Source organism: Ostrinia furnacalis, unplaced genomic scaffold (genome assembly GCF_004193835.3).
Source record: "Ostrinia furnacalis isolate ACB-3 unplaced genomic scaffold, ASM419383v2 OfSCF2046, whole genome shotgun sequence".
Lineage (NCBI taxonomy): Eukaryota > Metazoa > Arthropoda > Insecta > Lepidoptera > Crambidae > Ostrinia > Ostrinia furnacalis.
In genome coordinates this window covers 32,905-46,789 of record NW_021132285.1, presented here as the reverse complement: position 1 = coordinate 46,789, position 13,885 = coordinate 32,905, and the positions used below count along the sequence as shown (strand labels likewise).

At 35.6% G+C, this 13,885-nt stretch overlaps 5 protein-coding genes across 5 annotated transcripts; 1 reads left to right on the top strand and 4 right to left on the bottom strand.

Moving 5' to 3' along the window:
* Window positions 1–826: 826 nt before the first annotated feature.
* LOC114354350 (gastrula zinc finger protein XlCGF17.1-like) lies at window positions 827–2,074 on the bottom strand. Its single transcript, XM_028306687.1, has one exon. It carries the CDS (start codon window positions 2,046–2,048, stop codon window positions 939–941), a length of 1,110 nt encoding a protein of 369 aa, XP_028162488.1. The 5' UTR covers window positions 2,049–2,074; the 3' UTR covers window positions 827–938.
* LOC114354349 (zinc finger protein 28-like) lies at window positions 827–4,988 on the bottom strand. The gene is made up of 3 exons (XM_028306686.1): window positions 4,659–4,988; window positions 2,504–4,553; window positions 827–2,195 (listed from the first exon to the last, which is right to left on the bottom strand). The coding sequence occupies exons 1-2, from the start codon at window positions 4,845–4,847 to the stop codon at window positions 3,330–3,332; spliced, it is 1,413 nt and encodes a 470-aa protein (XP_028162487.1). The 5' UTR covers window positions 4,848–4,988; the 3' UTR covers window positions 827–2,195; window positions 2,504–3,329.
* Window positions 4,989–6,810: 1,822 nt separating this feature from the next.
* Window positions 6,811–9,006, bottom strand: LOC114354353 (zinc finger protein 431-like). Its single transcript, XM_028306690.1, has 2 exons — window positions 8,524–9,006; window positions 6,811–8,429 (listed from the first exon to the last, which is right to left on the bottom strand). Exons 1-2 carry the CDS (start codon window positions 8,710–8,712, stop codon window positions 7,230–7,232), a joined length of 1,389 nt encoding a protein of 462 aa, XP_028162491.1. The 5' UTR covers window positions 8,713–9,006; the 3' UTR covers window positions 6,811–7,229.
* A 791-nt stretch (window positions 9,007–9,797) lies between these two features.
* Window positions 9,798–11,245, top strand: bisc (TM2 domain-containing protein 1 biscotti). The gene is made up of 4 exons (XM_028306689.1): window positions 9,798–10,207; window positions 10,292–10,373; window positions 10,505–10,670; window positions 10,871–11,245. Exons 1-4 carry the CDS (start codon window positions 9,976–9,978, stop codon window positions 10,991–10,993), a joined length of 603 nt encoding a protein of 200 aa, XP_028162490.1. The 5' UTR covers window positions 9,798–9,975; the 3' UTR covers window positions 10,994–11,245.
* ECSIT (evolutionarily conserved signaling intermediate in Toll pathway, mitochondrial) lies at window positions 11,094–13,540 on the bottom strand. The gene is made up of 5 exons (XM_028306688.1): window positions 12,964–13,540; window positions 12,665–12,891; window positions 12,381–12,588; window positions 11,698–11,817; window positions 11,094–11,458 (listed from the first exon to the last, which is right to left on the bottom strand). Exons 1-5 carry the CDS (start codon window positions 13,346–13,348, stop codon window positions 11,295–11,297), a joined length of 1,104 nt encoding a protein of 367 aa, XP_028162489.1. The 5' UTR covers window positions 13,349–13,540; the 3' UTR covers window positions 11,094–11,294.
* Window positions 13,541–13,885: the final 345 nt, after the last annotated feature.

The following is a 13,885-nucleotide window of genomic DNA, read 5'->3' as shown; positions in this document are numbered from 1 at the left end:
GCCACCGCTAAAGTAATTTGAAATCAAAAAACCACTTGTTGCACTGCACCAAGTACCAATTTATTGAAACTTATTAAATAATATAATTGGCTACGATTTAAATACTAATTTAATATTAATAATGCTTGAGTGAATTGAATTTGATGTAATCTTTTTATAATGTAAATAGGTAGCTCATAATATGATGAGCTATGTCAATGTACATCACTACAGAAAAAAACGAAAATTGTTTATGGTACAAATGGCGCGATATTTTGAATGATTTTAGCATGATTTTAGTGTAAAAAATAACCTTTTATTTTATTTCACCCTATTGGACTCTGAGGCTTCTTCTGATTACTAAAAAATCTTGGACAAAATTTATTTAAGATGCGGACTATTACACTCTTGCATGCATTGTTACAATGCGTTATTATAATGGTAAAAAAAATTAGTTGTTTTTGTCATTGTTTTTACCAACAGATTTGTATGTTTATTTTAATATTATTTAATTGGTTTCAGTGTGTCTTCACAGTAAGTGAGAGCAGAAATTCAAGCAGAACAAGTATATCACATTCGAATTCTGTGAGTTTGTTTGTTTATTTAATATTTGCAAAAAATATTAATATGAAACTCATTTTACCAGATACAATTTCGGAATTCCCATTGGACCTCGGACAAGTGTTTACTGATGCCAGTGAAGTGTTTAGGAAAGTTTTAGGTAAAATGATAGCAAACAAAAAGTTCCTTGGTGTTAATTCTGAGTGGTATTGGTAAATCTGGCTCAAAATTAAAAAATACTATAAGACTAAACTCATCACTGTGTTTTATTTACATTTACAATAACTTAGTAAATTACTTTTACAGGATGTAATTTTTACACTATTAAAATATTAAGCATATCTATTTGCATGCATAATGTTGGCATAAATCATGAATGACATAATAATATGGAGTAATTACAAATCTTCATTTTGAGTAACTCGAGTATAATGCAATCTACTTGTAGGATCATAATGGCGTTTCTTATGGCGCATCAGACAGGATCGCGTCTTAAATTTGTGGCGGCATATGTCGCACTCCAGCCGTGGTTCTGTGTGATGACGCCGAATGTGCTCGGCTCGACGAGAAGACGATAAAAACCGTTGATCACAATGATCGCACTGAAATGGCTTATCTCCAGTATGTATACGAGTGTGATACAATAATGACTCCTTACTAACAAATTTCCCACCACAAATATCACAGCTGAAATTCTTTTCTTGAGTATGAGTCAAACAATGAGCCTTCAGTTTGCTCAATGCGCTGAACTTCTTTGAACACCAAGTACAGATGTGCTGCTGCCCACCACAATGCTCAAATTGAATATGAACACGTAATGTAGGTTTACAGGCATATGTTTTGCTGCAGTAGTCACAAATGTACATATTTTTTGTTTTGTTTCTCTGTTTCTGTCCACATGTCTTGGATAAAATGTGCATTCGATAGTTCTTTTTTCGGCAAAATACTTTGTTACAGGTTGTACAAGCTATTCTCAGCTTGTGGCTCAACTCATGGAGTGCCAATGTTTTCCGGTTTGTGTATGTTTTTCCACATTCTGTGCACATTACACAAGCGTGGCTTTCATACTTATGTTCATTTAAAATGGCTTGTGATCCAAAAGTTCGCTTACATTCATTGCATTTCATGGTTTTAGGAGCATGCATTCTAACATAATGTCGTTTTAGATTGTACATTGTAGGATACTCTTTATGGCACTCTTTACACTTGAACAATGCACTGTGTTCTCCACCATCTAGCATTTGGCTAATTGGAATTTTGCTTCTAATTATAAGTTTTTTTCGTTTCTTTATATTGGCTTTAGTTTCAAACCCAGGATCATCAAAAATGAAATTATCAAGTAATTCTTCTTTAGACTTCTCACTTCTCTGATCGAGAGGCTCCTGCAGTCTCTTTAATGCTTCCACTTTGTTATCCGATACAAATTTTTCGTCAAAATAGAAACTACGAACACAAAGTTTGTTATCTACAGTCACAAAAACACTTTTATGATTGTCTAGTGTATCCATGGCACTATCTAACCAGCTATTCACACTTCCTATCAGCTGGCAAAAATGTTTGGTATTTTCTTTACATTTAATTATGAAACTAAAACATTTGAGACTCGATTCCAAGCAACCACCGCACACAATCTTCGTTGGGATGTCTTGTAGATACTGTGAACAAAAATAGAATAGAATAGAATAGAATAATTTTTATTTGATAGAAAGACACAAGCAGGAAAAACATAGGTACACAATGAAGGAGATACACAAATTAATGTACAGATAGCTGCTTGTGCCCCTCTGACAAAAAGGCACCCGCTCAGCATACATCAAGACCGCGCCAGGGCTTGTCTCGAAACTGATTTTCAGCGGGGGCCCTCTGTTGTCAGCAGGGGGGCGCAAAAACATACAACTATAAAAACAAATTCTGTTAAATTGGATCATTTCAGTTATAGATGTAATAAGAATCGCTAACATACATCAAAACCCAAAACGAATGCCATTAAATCAGTTATTTTGTAAATATTAGCATTATTTATTGCTACTTCGTCTTCCATTGAAAAAAAGCTATTTCCTTCGGCAATATTGTTTAGGCATAAACAACAATACACTGATGTTCCTGAAATGATCTGAAAAATATGTCTTTTATCAGAAAACATCCCGTATTTTCTATTTTTCTGCTTTCAGAAAATCTGTTGCAGATTGTTGATATTTTTGTGTCAATTTGTGTGTCTGTCATCTGTCACTGACACTTTTTTTTAAATAATTTTACTGCTTTGGATATAGATTCATACGTTGTGGCAGCCACAGATTCACAATGACCAAAACTGAGTTTTTGATTTTTGCCGATTTTGCCACTTGGAATATTCATAAAATAGGTACTGGAAAAATATTGGTAAAAATATGACAAAAAAGTTGTAAAGCGTCTCTAGTGGATACTTTCAAGAACCTGACCCAATCCAACTGACCTCTTGAGGTGTCTTGAGGTCGAAAACTTCACTGCTACCTTCATGGAAAACTTAAATTTTCATTACCAACCTATACTTAATCAATACAAATTAAAACATTTTACCATGTAAGGCAAAAAATTATGACTGAACTATTATGTAAATAATCATGGGTGCATGCATGGTGCATGCGTCATGATTGTGAGGAAAGAAAATACAAAAAATATAGTTTCAAAATAGATTATTTTATTCCATTTGATTAAAAAATTTGAGAAGCAATACTATGTCATTGAAGCAATAGCACTTCTATTCATTGAGATATATTTGTACTACATTTATTAATATTATTTCAATGCTTCTATTGTAGGTTGACAATAGTGTATTGTGGAATGAATGTTTCCACAGTGATGGGCTGCAAATCTGCTCCTGAATATAACTTGCTATGGGGGTTGCTATGCCTATTCATATGTATTCTCAATTGACTACTTGTCACGAATTTCATAGGACATATTGAACACTGCTTGGTTGGTCCAAAATGTTTTCTGTGCTTATGGTCCATCCTACGAGAGGCAGAAAGAAAACTTTCATTGCACAATTCACAGGGAAATGGTTTTTCACCTGTATGAAGTCTTACATGGTAAACTAAGGCAGCTTGTGTCACAAACCTATTACCACACTGGTCACAATGGAAGTTCCTTTCCTTTGTATGCTTTACCATATGATTCTTTAGCTTACTGACAGCATCAAACTTCTTTTCACAAACTTTGCATTTCAGTACTTCACCAAATCCATGATCAGTCTTGATATGTGAGCGTATACTATTTTTTGATACATATCCTTTATTACAAATATCACAAAAGAAGTTTGGTGTATTCCCCTCCTTTCCACAAACCTTTGCATGAGCCCTGTATGTGTAAATATTGGCAAAGTTTTTTCCACACCTTGGACATTTATTAGCTTTATGTTTCTCTAAATGAGCTTGTAATTTTTGTTTACATGGGACCTGCACACCACAAAGTTTACATATAACAGCCACATGTTTTGCCCGGTCATGGTATTTCAACATTCTGTGTGTGCTAAACATTTTCTTGCACTTTGGACATTTAATTTTTTTTGGATAGTGAACCCTTTCTGCATGGTATTCCAACTGACCAGGTGTAGCAAATATTTTGAAGCAATGTGGACAAGTATTTTTAGTTTTATTGTGAACTTTAACATTGTGCTTTGAAAGTTGGCTGTAGGATTTGAATTTTTTATCACATTCTGTACACTTCACACTCGTGGAATATTTTTTTTTGGCTTTTGAATAGCTTTTTCGAATCTGAATCAGCACATCCTTTTTGACTATTGGGCTATTGCGACTGGTGAACATGTCATTACCACATTCATTTATGATAAGATAAACAGATTTCCCATTTGGCCTGGCTGATTCAGCCAAGTTAAGACTAGAGCTTAGCCTGCTCATGACTTCAGCCCACTTGCTGGAAGAGTAGTTAAGGAGTCGCTTGAACAGATATGCGTTGGCAACTGTATCAGCGCAGACATTACAGAAGTTCCCTGGGAGCGCCTCATCAGCTCCTACCTGAAACATTAGTATTGATTAGTGTTGTACTTGTATCTACTCAGGCAAGGGCATCGCCAAATTGACTACTCCAGCTAGTTAAAATATTAAATTTATATCACTTACACCCAGTTCGTGGAGCATTTCAACGAAAGTAACTGAGCCCTCATAGTACGGCCTCTGGAGCACAAAACTATCTCCAATATTAGCCACGGTTTGCCCAGCAGTGGATGCCAAACATAATCTGCAAATTTCTTCACTTTGCCCAGATAAGAACTTTAGGGCAGTTGACATATGATGGCAGTCGTAAGCCATTTTATGAATGTTGATGAAAAAGTGTGTTTATTAACATTGAGTTTATCCAAATATCCAAAATAGCTACAAAACAAAATAGCCGTTTTCAACAACACAGTAAGTTTTTTTTTTTCAAATGACAGTCACAGCATGGCAGATGGATGACAGCAAAGAGCATAAAAGAGTAAGAGACGGCACTCCATAGATATTTTTTGAGCTCACGCACACATATGCATTTTAGAGAACGACCCGCAAATCTTTACCAACCGCACAAACTACAGGCGGAGCTACCAACATAATTTAACATAATGCCTTATTTTCTGACAGTATTAGTGGGGTATTTCGCCGAAACAGTAATTTTTCTGTGTCCAGGCAGGCGAACATNCCCACTGGATGACAGCTTCACAGCTTGACACTGACAGTGATAGATGACAGCTGAAGATAGTGGCTGCCACACAGATAATAAATCTATAAAAACCATGAAGCTATAGATAAAAATGGAGGCCACACTCCGAATACCTACTTGAAGCACAAACTATGTATCACTATCTCGCTCTCTGTGGGCAGACTTTCTCTTTCTGAATAAACAAAAAATATAAATTTGTCAAATTCAATGAAACTCAATGTAAAATCTTTATTTCTTGACATAAGTATCATTAAATGATAAGTGTAAAAAATGTGAAAAATGTTTACAATGATCCAATGTCGGAAATCACGAAATAAACACTTACGCGTGGAATCTTATGTCACTTCCAGGCACCATTTCTTGTGATAAAACAATGATTATTTCCTGTAAACAATCTCAAACGAAATTAACTGCATAATAAACAAAATAGTAAACAACCGCCATGATGGGCCGGATTGGGCCGATGTTCCCACATGGTACCGATTCCCCAGGAATTGGGATTGTAATTCCCTGATTCGCCAACACATTAAACCTAAACGGCCGACAATTTTGTGATTTTTAATTCAACTAGGTAATCGTAGTTCAAATATTTAATTATTTATTTGTTTAACTTCTGATTTGGTTAGTGATTTGGCTATTTCGAAGAATTTACTAGGAGATTTAAATCAGGAGATAGCAATACTACAGTCCACACTAAAAAGAGAGGTCGGCCCACAGAGAGCGAGATAGAGATAAGTAGGTATTTGACTCAAGTTTTTGTTCCAAGTCTGGCCTCCATTTTTATCTTTAGCTTCATGCTCAAAACCAAGGCCCGCAGACGTCGTCAGCTGTTTTGACCAATCGTATCGCAGGACATGTCGCAGAATCGAAGAAGCGCGTCTGTATTGGAGACGTTTAAAATTTGCGTATAGATGACCCACGCTGAACTGTCCCACCAAACTCAATGACAGGGGGGCGCTACCATCGTTCAACTATATGGTTTCCATGGGTTTCCAACATGGCAAAAATCGCAACCAGCGATCCGGTATGGACGGTGGCGCCCCACTGTCAATGTCATGGATGGATAGGACAGTTCAGTATTTTGGAACTATAATCGGGGCCTTGCACACTGGACCACAGATTTAGACAGATTAGAGATGTGGATTAGAGAGTATGCACTGGACACCATTTTACTCAGCACACTGAGCTGTGGGCTTAGATTAATAAAGCTTAGGTTTTATTAATCTAAGGCTGTGGGTACCTACTTTCCCTCGGTGGCTTTACAAAGTTCCACCCTGTATATTTATGCTGTATACTACATAGACCATCCGTTCGCTTTAAGTTTGCCGCGATATGACGTCACTCGAAGGGAATCGTTTATAACTTTATCAAACTATATTTAAAATATTTTTTAATTATTATAATATATTACACTATTTTTTAATTGATAAAAATTGAGTTTTAGCGTAAAATAAGAGACATTAATTGCCTTTAATTACTAACTTTTACATAATTGCGTTTAATCGCGGTTTGGGGAGGGGACGCGCATTCCTCCCTCGTTATTCCTCGGACCGGCAAACTTAGCGCGAACGGGTAGTACAAAAATATTTAATTTTACTTGCAGAAAATAGAAATAAAACAGTATTTTTATTGGAGACATTTCGTCTTGACTTGAATTTAAGTGGTTTAAATAAATATAATTTCTCATTGTTAGTTCCAGTCCAGGCGCAGGTTCCAGGTTTGAAAAAAAAAATGCAAACATTCATGATTCCTTTATCAGAGCATTCATGACATCTATATTTAAAATGTTTGTGTGTCCGTCTGATCATTGAACATGAACAATCTATCTAGTCATTTGGTAGTATGCCCAGCCACATTAAAATAAGGAACTGGTATTTTAACAGCCATGTGTAACATTAAAGAAATCATTTCGAGGTATTGTTGGCCCCCTCACAACTCGATAGCTACTTGTACACTCATGAAATTAAGCACATTCATTTGAGAAGCAAATAGCACTTCTATAGCTTGCATGTTTCCACAAAGACGGGCTGAATATCTGCTCCTGAATATAGCTTACTATGTGGGTTGCTATGCCTATACATATGTGTTTTCAACTGACTACTTTTCACAAATTTCTTGGGACATATTGAACACTGCTTGGTTGGTCCAAAATGTTTTCTGTGTTTATGTTCCATCAGACGAGAAGCAGAAACAAACCTTTCATCGCACAATTCACAGACAAATGGCCTTTCACCTGTATGTAGTCTGACGTGGTAAACTAAGCCAGCTTGTGTCACAAACTTACTACCACATTGGTCGCAACAGAAGTTCTTTTCTTTCGTATGCTTTACCATATGATTCTTTAGTTTACTGGCCCTTATAAACTTCTTTTTACAAACTTTGCATTTCAGTACTTTGCCAAATCCATGATCGATCTTTAAATGTGAGCGTAAACCATCTTTTTTTACATATCCCTTCTCACAAATATCACAAAAGAATTTTGGTGTTTTCCCTTCCTTTCCACAAGCCTTTACATGAGCCTTGTATGTGTAACTAGTAGCAAAGTTTTTTCCACACCTTGGACATTTATTAGCTTTATGTTTCTCTAAATGAGCTTGTAATTTTTGTTTACATGGGACCTGCACACCACACAGTTTACATACAACTGCCACATGTTTTGCCCGGTCATGGTATTTCAACATTCTGGGTGTGCTTAACATTTCATTGCACTTCGGACATTGAATTTTTTTTGGACAGTGAACCTTTTCTGTGTGGTATTCCAACCGACTAGGTGTAGCAAACATTTTGAAACAATAAGGACATGAAATTTCAGTTTTATTGTGAACTTTTACATTGTGTTTTGAAAGTAGGCTGTTGGATTTGAATTTTTTATCACATTCTGTACACTTCACACTCGTGGATTTTTTTTCTTTGGCTTTTGCATAACTTTTTCGAATCTGAATCAGCACATCCTTTTTGACTTTTGGGGTATTGCGACTGGCGAACATATCATTACCATATTCATTTATGATAAGATAAACAGATTTCCCATTTGGCCTGGCTGATTCAGCCAAGTTAAGACTAGAGCTTAGCCTGCTCATGACTTCAGCCCACTTGCTGGAAGAGTAGTTAAGGAGTCGCTTGAACAGATATGCGTTGGCAACTGTATCAGCGCAGACATTACAGAAGTTCCCTGGGAGCGCCTCATCAGCTCCTACCTGAAACATTAGTATTGATTAGTGTTGTACTTGTATCTACTCAGGCAAGGGCATCGCCAAATTGACTACTCCAGCTAGTTTAAATATTACTTACACCCAGTTCGTGGAGCATTTCAACGAAATTAACTGAGCCCTCATAGTACGGCCTCTGGAGTAAAAAACTATCGCCAATATTAGTCACGGTTTGCCCAGCAGTGGATGCCAAACATAACCTGCAAATGTCTCCACTTTGCCCAGCTAAGAACTTTAGGGCAGTTGACATAAGATAGCAGTCATTAGCCATTTTATGAATGTTGATAAAAATGTGTGTTCACTGTTCAATAAACTTCAATAGCATTGGGTTTATCCAAAGTAGTGATGGTCAACTCGAGTAAGTAACTCGAGTTAACTCGAGTTGGGCGTAACTCGAACCCACTCGAGTTGAATTCTCTCTGACTCGAGTTCGTATCGTAAACCGAATGGATCCGACATGGACCGAAGATTGCCGATCATTTGAGTGTTGAGACTATGTTCATTTGAAGTTAACTTTAAACTGCCGGTTATTGTTGTAGATTTTCGTGTTTTATGTTCTGTTTTTGAAAAATACCAAGTGATAATAAATATAAATATTTTTTTAAATTAAAATTCAAGCCAAAAATCCATGAATATTATACNTTTTTATCTTTAGCTTCATGATTGCGGCCATGTTGTTTTCTTAAATCGTGTATTTATATTGTGTGTAAGTGTGTGCGTAATGTTATGTGTTAGCGGCAATTTGTATTATTTAGGGATTCTATACAATCCAAAGGGGGTGCAGGACTTAGCCAAATAACCGAATTTTCGAACGTAATTTTGTATGGAGCTGACACTTAGAAAAAAATTACGGATTTAGTATAGAGTTTGGACTTTCATGGAGTAGTAATTAGTAGTAAAGGGGGTAGGGGTCATTTTAAAAAACTAACTGAATTACAGAATACTAGGTTAGGATTTATTTTTCCAAGGTAATCCTGAAGTAGCCTAAATAGCCCGATCTTATTTTCTAGGTAGCCTAAATGGCTACCGGTAGCCGTTTGCATTTTTTGGTCGCCATTTGACCCCCAGAGGTAGCCTAAATGGCGATAATTCGCCTAATCTGGCACCACTGTTCTGGATTAGGGTGCGGTGCAGTAAGAAGTTTCATACAAATAATACTGAATGGATCTAGTCTAGACCGCCTCTCTAGTCTACTTGATACGGTGACGACCCCTTTTCAAGTTAATAGGTGTGCTATGACCTTTACGGCAATCAAACCTCGGTCCAAAGTAGTAAAACTAATAAAAAAAAATTAAGTAAAAAAAAAACAACAAATGTCATCAATTGTCAATGTCATTATTGTCATTTGTCAAAAATTTCGAAAAAAATTGTGTTGAGCGAGCGAGACGAACTATAAAATTTAATTTAATACTCATCAAATTATTCATAAAATATAACGCTTTGTTTTTATACATTAACGTAATTCCAAATATAAGCAACATATGTGTACATTTATGAGATAAGGTTAGATCTTAGGTGTTAGGAAGCTGGAGCCATGTCTCGTAAGGAGTTTGCTTGTTTTGTACAAATATTTTTACTGCTCATGGCATGTATAGATGCTTCTGATGAAGCAAAGAGTGATAAAATCGAGGCTGTGGACTGCAGCACATTGCGATTAGGACAGTACATTTGTCCAGATCCGAGTATAAACCCTATAGATCCTGACACGCAGCAGTACCGTGGGTGTACAAAGGGTGAAAAGATACCGTCTGAAGGAGAAGCTGAGGGTATATACTTGATTTCTTTCTTAAAACGTGTTATTAGTAGATGAAAAAATGAAACACAAATTCTAATGGATGATTCCCTTGCAGTACAATGTATAGCAGCAGACCTAATCATTTGTAAGGAGACAAATAGTTCAACATTCAAAAAGAAACTCCCATGCAAATGGACGTAAGTTTGTTTTTCACTTATTTATCTCTTACAATTTCATCTGATACATAGTGAAGTAGTGTATTCTGCCTATGAGAATCCAATTAGATGTTAAGGTTGAAGTTCTTTGAAAAGTTGTTTTTTTTTTACAGAAATGGATACTCTTTGGAGATAGCACTGTTGCTGTCAGTGTTTTTGGGCATGTTTGGCCTGGATCGGTTCTACCTCGGCTATCCAGGAGTTGGGCTGGCCAAGCTCTGCACATTGGGATTTATGTTTATTGGCCAACTTCTTGACATTATTCTTATAGCTGCTCAGGTTAGTTATTTTGCATTTATTGTATCAAACATTCCAACTTACTTTTACACTTTCTGGTCTGTTATGTAATTGGAAAAAAACAGTAACTCTCATAAATAAATATGAATTCTGTTAGCATAGATATTTAGCTAGGACCTGCTTTATTCTTAATAGTTCAATATAAATATAAGAGGAAATCAATCACAAAATTTCTGTTGCAGGTTGTAGGACCATCTGATGGTTCAGCCTATGTCATACCGTACTTTGGAGCAGGAGTGTCCGTTGTCCGCAGCGACAATGAGTCGTACCTGCTCCCCCAAGCCGACTGGCACAACATCACCTGACAGTGGGGCACCATATCCTTCGACGTTGACGAGGATTATGAATGGACATAATTCTAGAGTTTACCACCAGATTTATGAACTGTGTTCAGTGTTCTCTAGTTGTGTATTATAGAACTGTTACTATTTGTATAAATAGGCATGTAAATATAGTCTAATAAGTGAATTTGTATATAAAGTAGTATAATTATTATAACAGTTATCTAAGCAGTTCAATTATGCTTTCTAGGAAAGTAAATAAAAATATGTAATTAACTATAACATTTATTTACATTTCACAATAAAATACACATTGCACTAGCAGTTAACTAACATTACTTTCATCTTTTTGAGGCTGAGTTTCTTGTATTGATATATCCGAAGGAGGTGCAGTTAGTGTGAATATTACAGGTATTCTAGATAAAACTGGGTTTCCATTTTTTTCCAGTAATCTAATCCATGATAATAGAGAATCCCTTGATGAAGTACCTGGAATAAAAGTGCCCATTAACCATTGGTTTACACTATTAGTATTGGTGACTCTCAATGGATTTTTAAAGAATATCTTGTGAGATATAGCCTCCTTTTTTGCCTCTTCCTACTAAATTGTTTTTTTTGCTACCTCAAAGTGTAAACTAAGATTAGATCTTTGTCTAATTTTACTGATACAAGGCAGGTAGAGCCAAAAAGCCTTATATCAGTAATATGTAATAACAAAAATGACATACCAGTAGCACAAATTGCAACAACGGTACCATCATCTTGCTCATGAACAGTGCACTTGACAGATGGTAACTTTGTACTTCCTATGCCAGGTATACCTGGAGGCTTTTCAATGTTGGAAACATCTGGAATAAAATATACATGAATTAATTACAGTGTAAGAAGGCAATACAGCATTGTAGACAGGTAACCAAATGAGCACCAAAGTCTCCGATTTGCTTGTGCTGGGATAAAATATTTCAATAAAACATTTTATAACAGGGTTCGAAAATATCCGATATTTATTATAAATATCAAAATATCGGATATTTATGATATATATCCGATATATATCAACTTTGATATATATCAATTTTGTATGAAAGCCATAGTATTATTTTATTGTATTATTCATGAATACTATTGCATATGTGTTACATAAACATGTTTTTAATGTTTTTAAAACTTAAAATCAGACAAATAAAGCAAAAACATAAAATATCTTTGAAATACGGCAAAATCAACTGAAAAAATAAAAATCTTTTGTCAAAAAGTACAAATACAGTATCAAATTTTAAAAGTTGATATATATCATCAAAACCGGCTTGATATATATCGGATATATATCCGATATATATCTTGATATATATCCCTTGATATATATCCTCGAACCCTGTTTTATAATTACTTCTAAGCTGTTAGCACTTACCATCAGGGTCAGTATCATCTTTTATTTCCTCTCTAATTTTTCCTAGAAGAGTGAAGTAGGTGACTGCTTGATCCCTTAAATAGACTTGATAAGGACCCTTTATGACTAGAGCTTCATCTGGTGGCTGTTCCTCTAGCAAAACCTTTTGGCTGTCACTCTGACCAGACACTATCCATGTCTTGTCTAGCGATGCTTCTATTTCTTCTGTCTAACATTAATGAAAAATATTATTTTATTATTTAAAAAAAAATGTTAATATTGTATTATAATAAGTAATATGTCACCTGCCAGACATCTACAGCTGTGCCAGGGTCGACAGAAGTGATTCTTTGTATTGCCAACCTTGCCAATTCCAGAGTATCATTTGGCAATTCTGGTGGAAGATACCATGGGGTAAGATTCCTGAATTTAGGCATCCAATATAACATTCTCCAGAATTTTCTTAATGGAATACCTCGCCTACCAAATATATTTAGAAGCATTTGTTCTACCTCACTGTCTGGCATTACTCCTGAAAATTTTCATAAAAACTAGATAACAATTATGAAATATTTAGTAAAAGCAATGGTGTGTTATACCATACCATTGTCCTCCATTTGCTCTAACAAATCGACAGCACACTGTTGCTGTTTTGGATAATGCATGAACTCAGCCTGGAAAATGTTTGTAGGAATAAATTTTCCTTTGGGTAACACGTCTATTAAAGCCTTATAAACTTCTAGGTCTTTTTGTACACCAAACTCCTTCATTCTAGCCATAGCGGCGTAAATAAATTCGACATGACCTCTTCGTCTTGTGTCTCGTTCCTCGAACATTTTTATAACCTGTAAATACGTTGTTTTGTCTTTCGATGGCTTATTTCCAAAAGGGTCATACACTGTCACTGTTTTTTCAGTATTTTCGAATCTCTTTATCATAACCGATGATGGTTTTGTACGCAAAAGAGCCCTCAGTATCTTTGTAGCCATTTTAGGTTATGTTATTATTAGCAGCCTTGGATAATGGATCGAACACTTGCTAGGTTTTAACCAGTCACTTATTATAACATTTTTTTCACAAAATAAGTCAACAACTTATGTTACAAATTAAATTTTAACATGTTTTTGATTTTGGGCTTTTTTTTAGTCTGACAGTAGTGACAGTTCACCATGCACCCGGGTTGTGACACTTGACTGACAAGTTGACAATCAGCTGTTTCGATCAAAGATCTTAGATTTTTTATTGTTACATGTACAATTAAAAATATTTAAAAAGATATTTGAAATAGTTTTTCAAAACTTAATATAGGAACTAATTCGTATTTTGAATCATGCAAAAGTATCATCCATCGTCATCGACGTCATCGTCTTTACTCCGCAGCTTCGGGTCCGGGACTCAATTCGCAGTAAATAAAATATTATAATCTCTTTGACTTGTCGTCAGTTATTAACGACTCACTCATTTACTACTCACTCGTTCGTTTTCCCTTTTCCCTCCAATTTCTCGAACACCACACCACGTTGAAA

Coding starts and splice junctions, on each gene's coding strand:
- LOC114354350 (XM_028306687.1), bottom strand. CDS start 2,048: ATGGATACACTAGACAATCATAAAAGTGTTTTTGTGACTGTAGATAAC.
- ECSIT (XM_028306688.1), bottom strand. CDS start 13,348: ATGGCTACAAAGATACTGAGGGCTCTTTTGCGTACAAAACCATCATCG. Junction 12,892..12,963: donor AGAGCAAATGGAGGACAATG/GTATGGTATAAC, acceptor GAAAATTTTCAG/GAGTAATGCCAGACAGTGAG. Junction 11,459..11,697: donor TGTTGCAATTTGTGCTACTG/GTATGTCATTTT, acceptor CTTTTATTCCAG/GTACTTCATCAAGGGATTCT.
- LOC114354349 (XM_028306686.1), bottom strand. CDS start 4,847: ATGGCTTACGACTGCCATCATATGTCAACTGCCCTAAAGTTCTTATCT. Junction 4,554..4,658: donor AAATGCTCCACGAACTGGGT/GTAAGTGATATA, acceptor CTAATGTTTCAG/GTAGGAGCTGATGAGGCGCT.
- bisc (XM_028306689.1), top strand. CDS start 9,976: ATGTCTCGTAAGGAGTTTGCTTGTTTTGTACAAATATTTTTACTGCTC. Junction 10,374..10,504: donor AAACTCCCATGCAAATGGAC/GTAAGTTTGTTT, acceptor TTTTTTTTACAG/AAATGGATACTCTTTGGAGA. Junction 10,671..10,870: donor TTATTCTTATAGCTGCTCAG/GTTAGTTATTTT, acceptor TTTCTGTTGCAG/GTTGTAGGACCATCTGATGG.
- LOC114354353 (XM_028306690.1), bottom strand. CDS start 8,712: ATGGCTAATGACTGCTATCTTATGTCAACTGCCCTAAAGTTCTTAGCT. Junction 8,430..8,523: donor AAATGCTCCACGAACTGGGT/GTAAGTAATATT, acceptor CTAATGTTTCAG/GTAGGAGCTGATGAGGCGCT.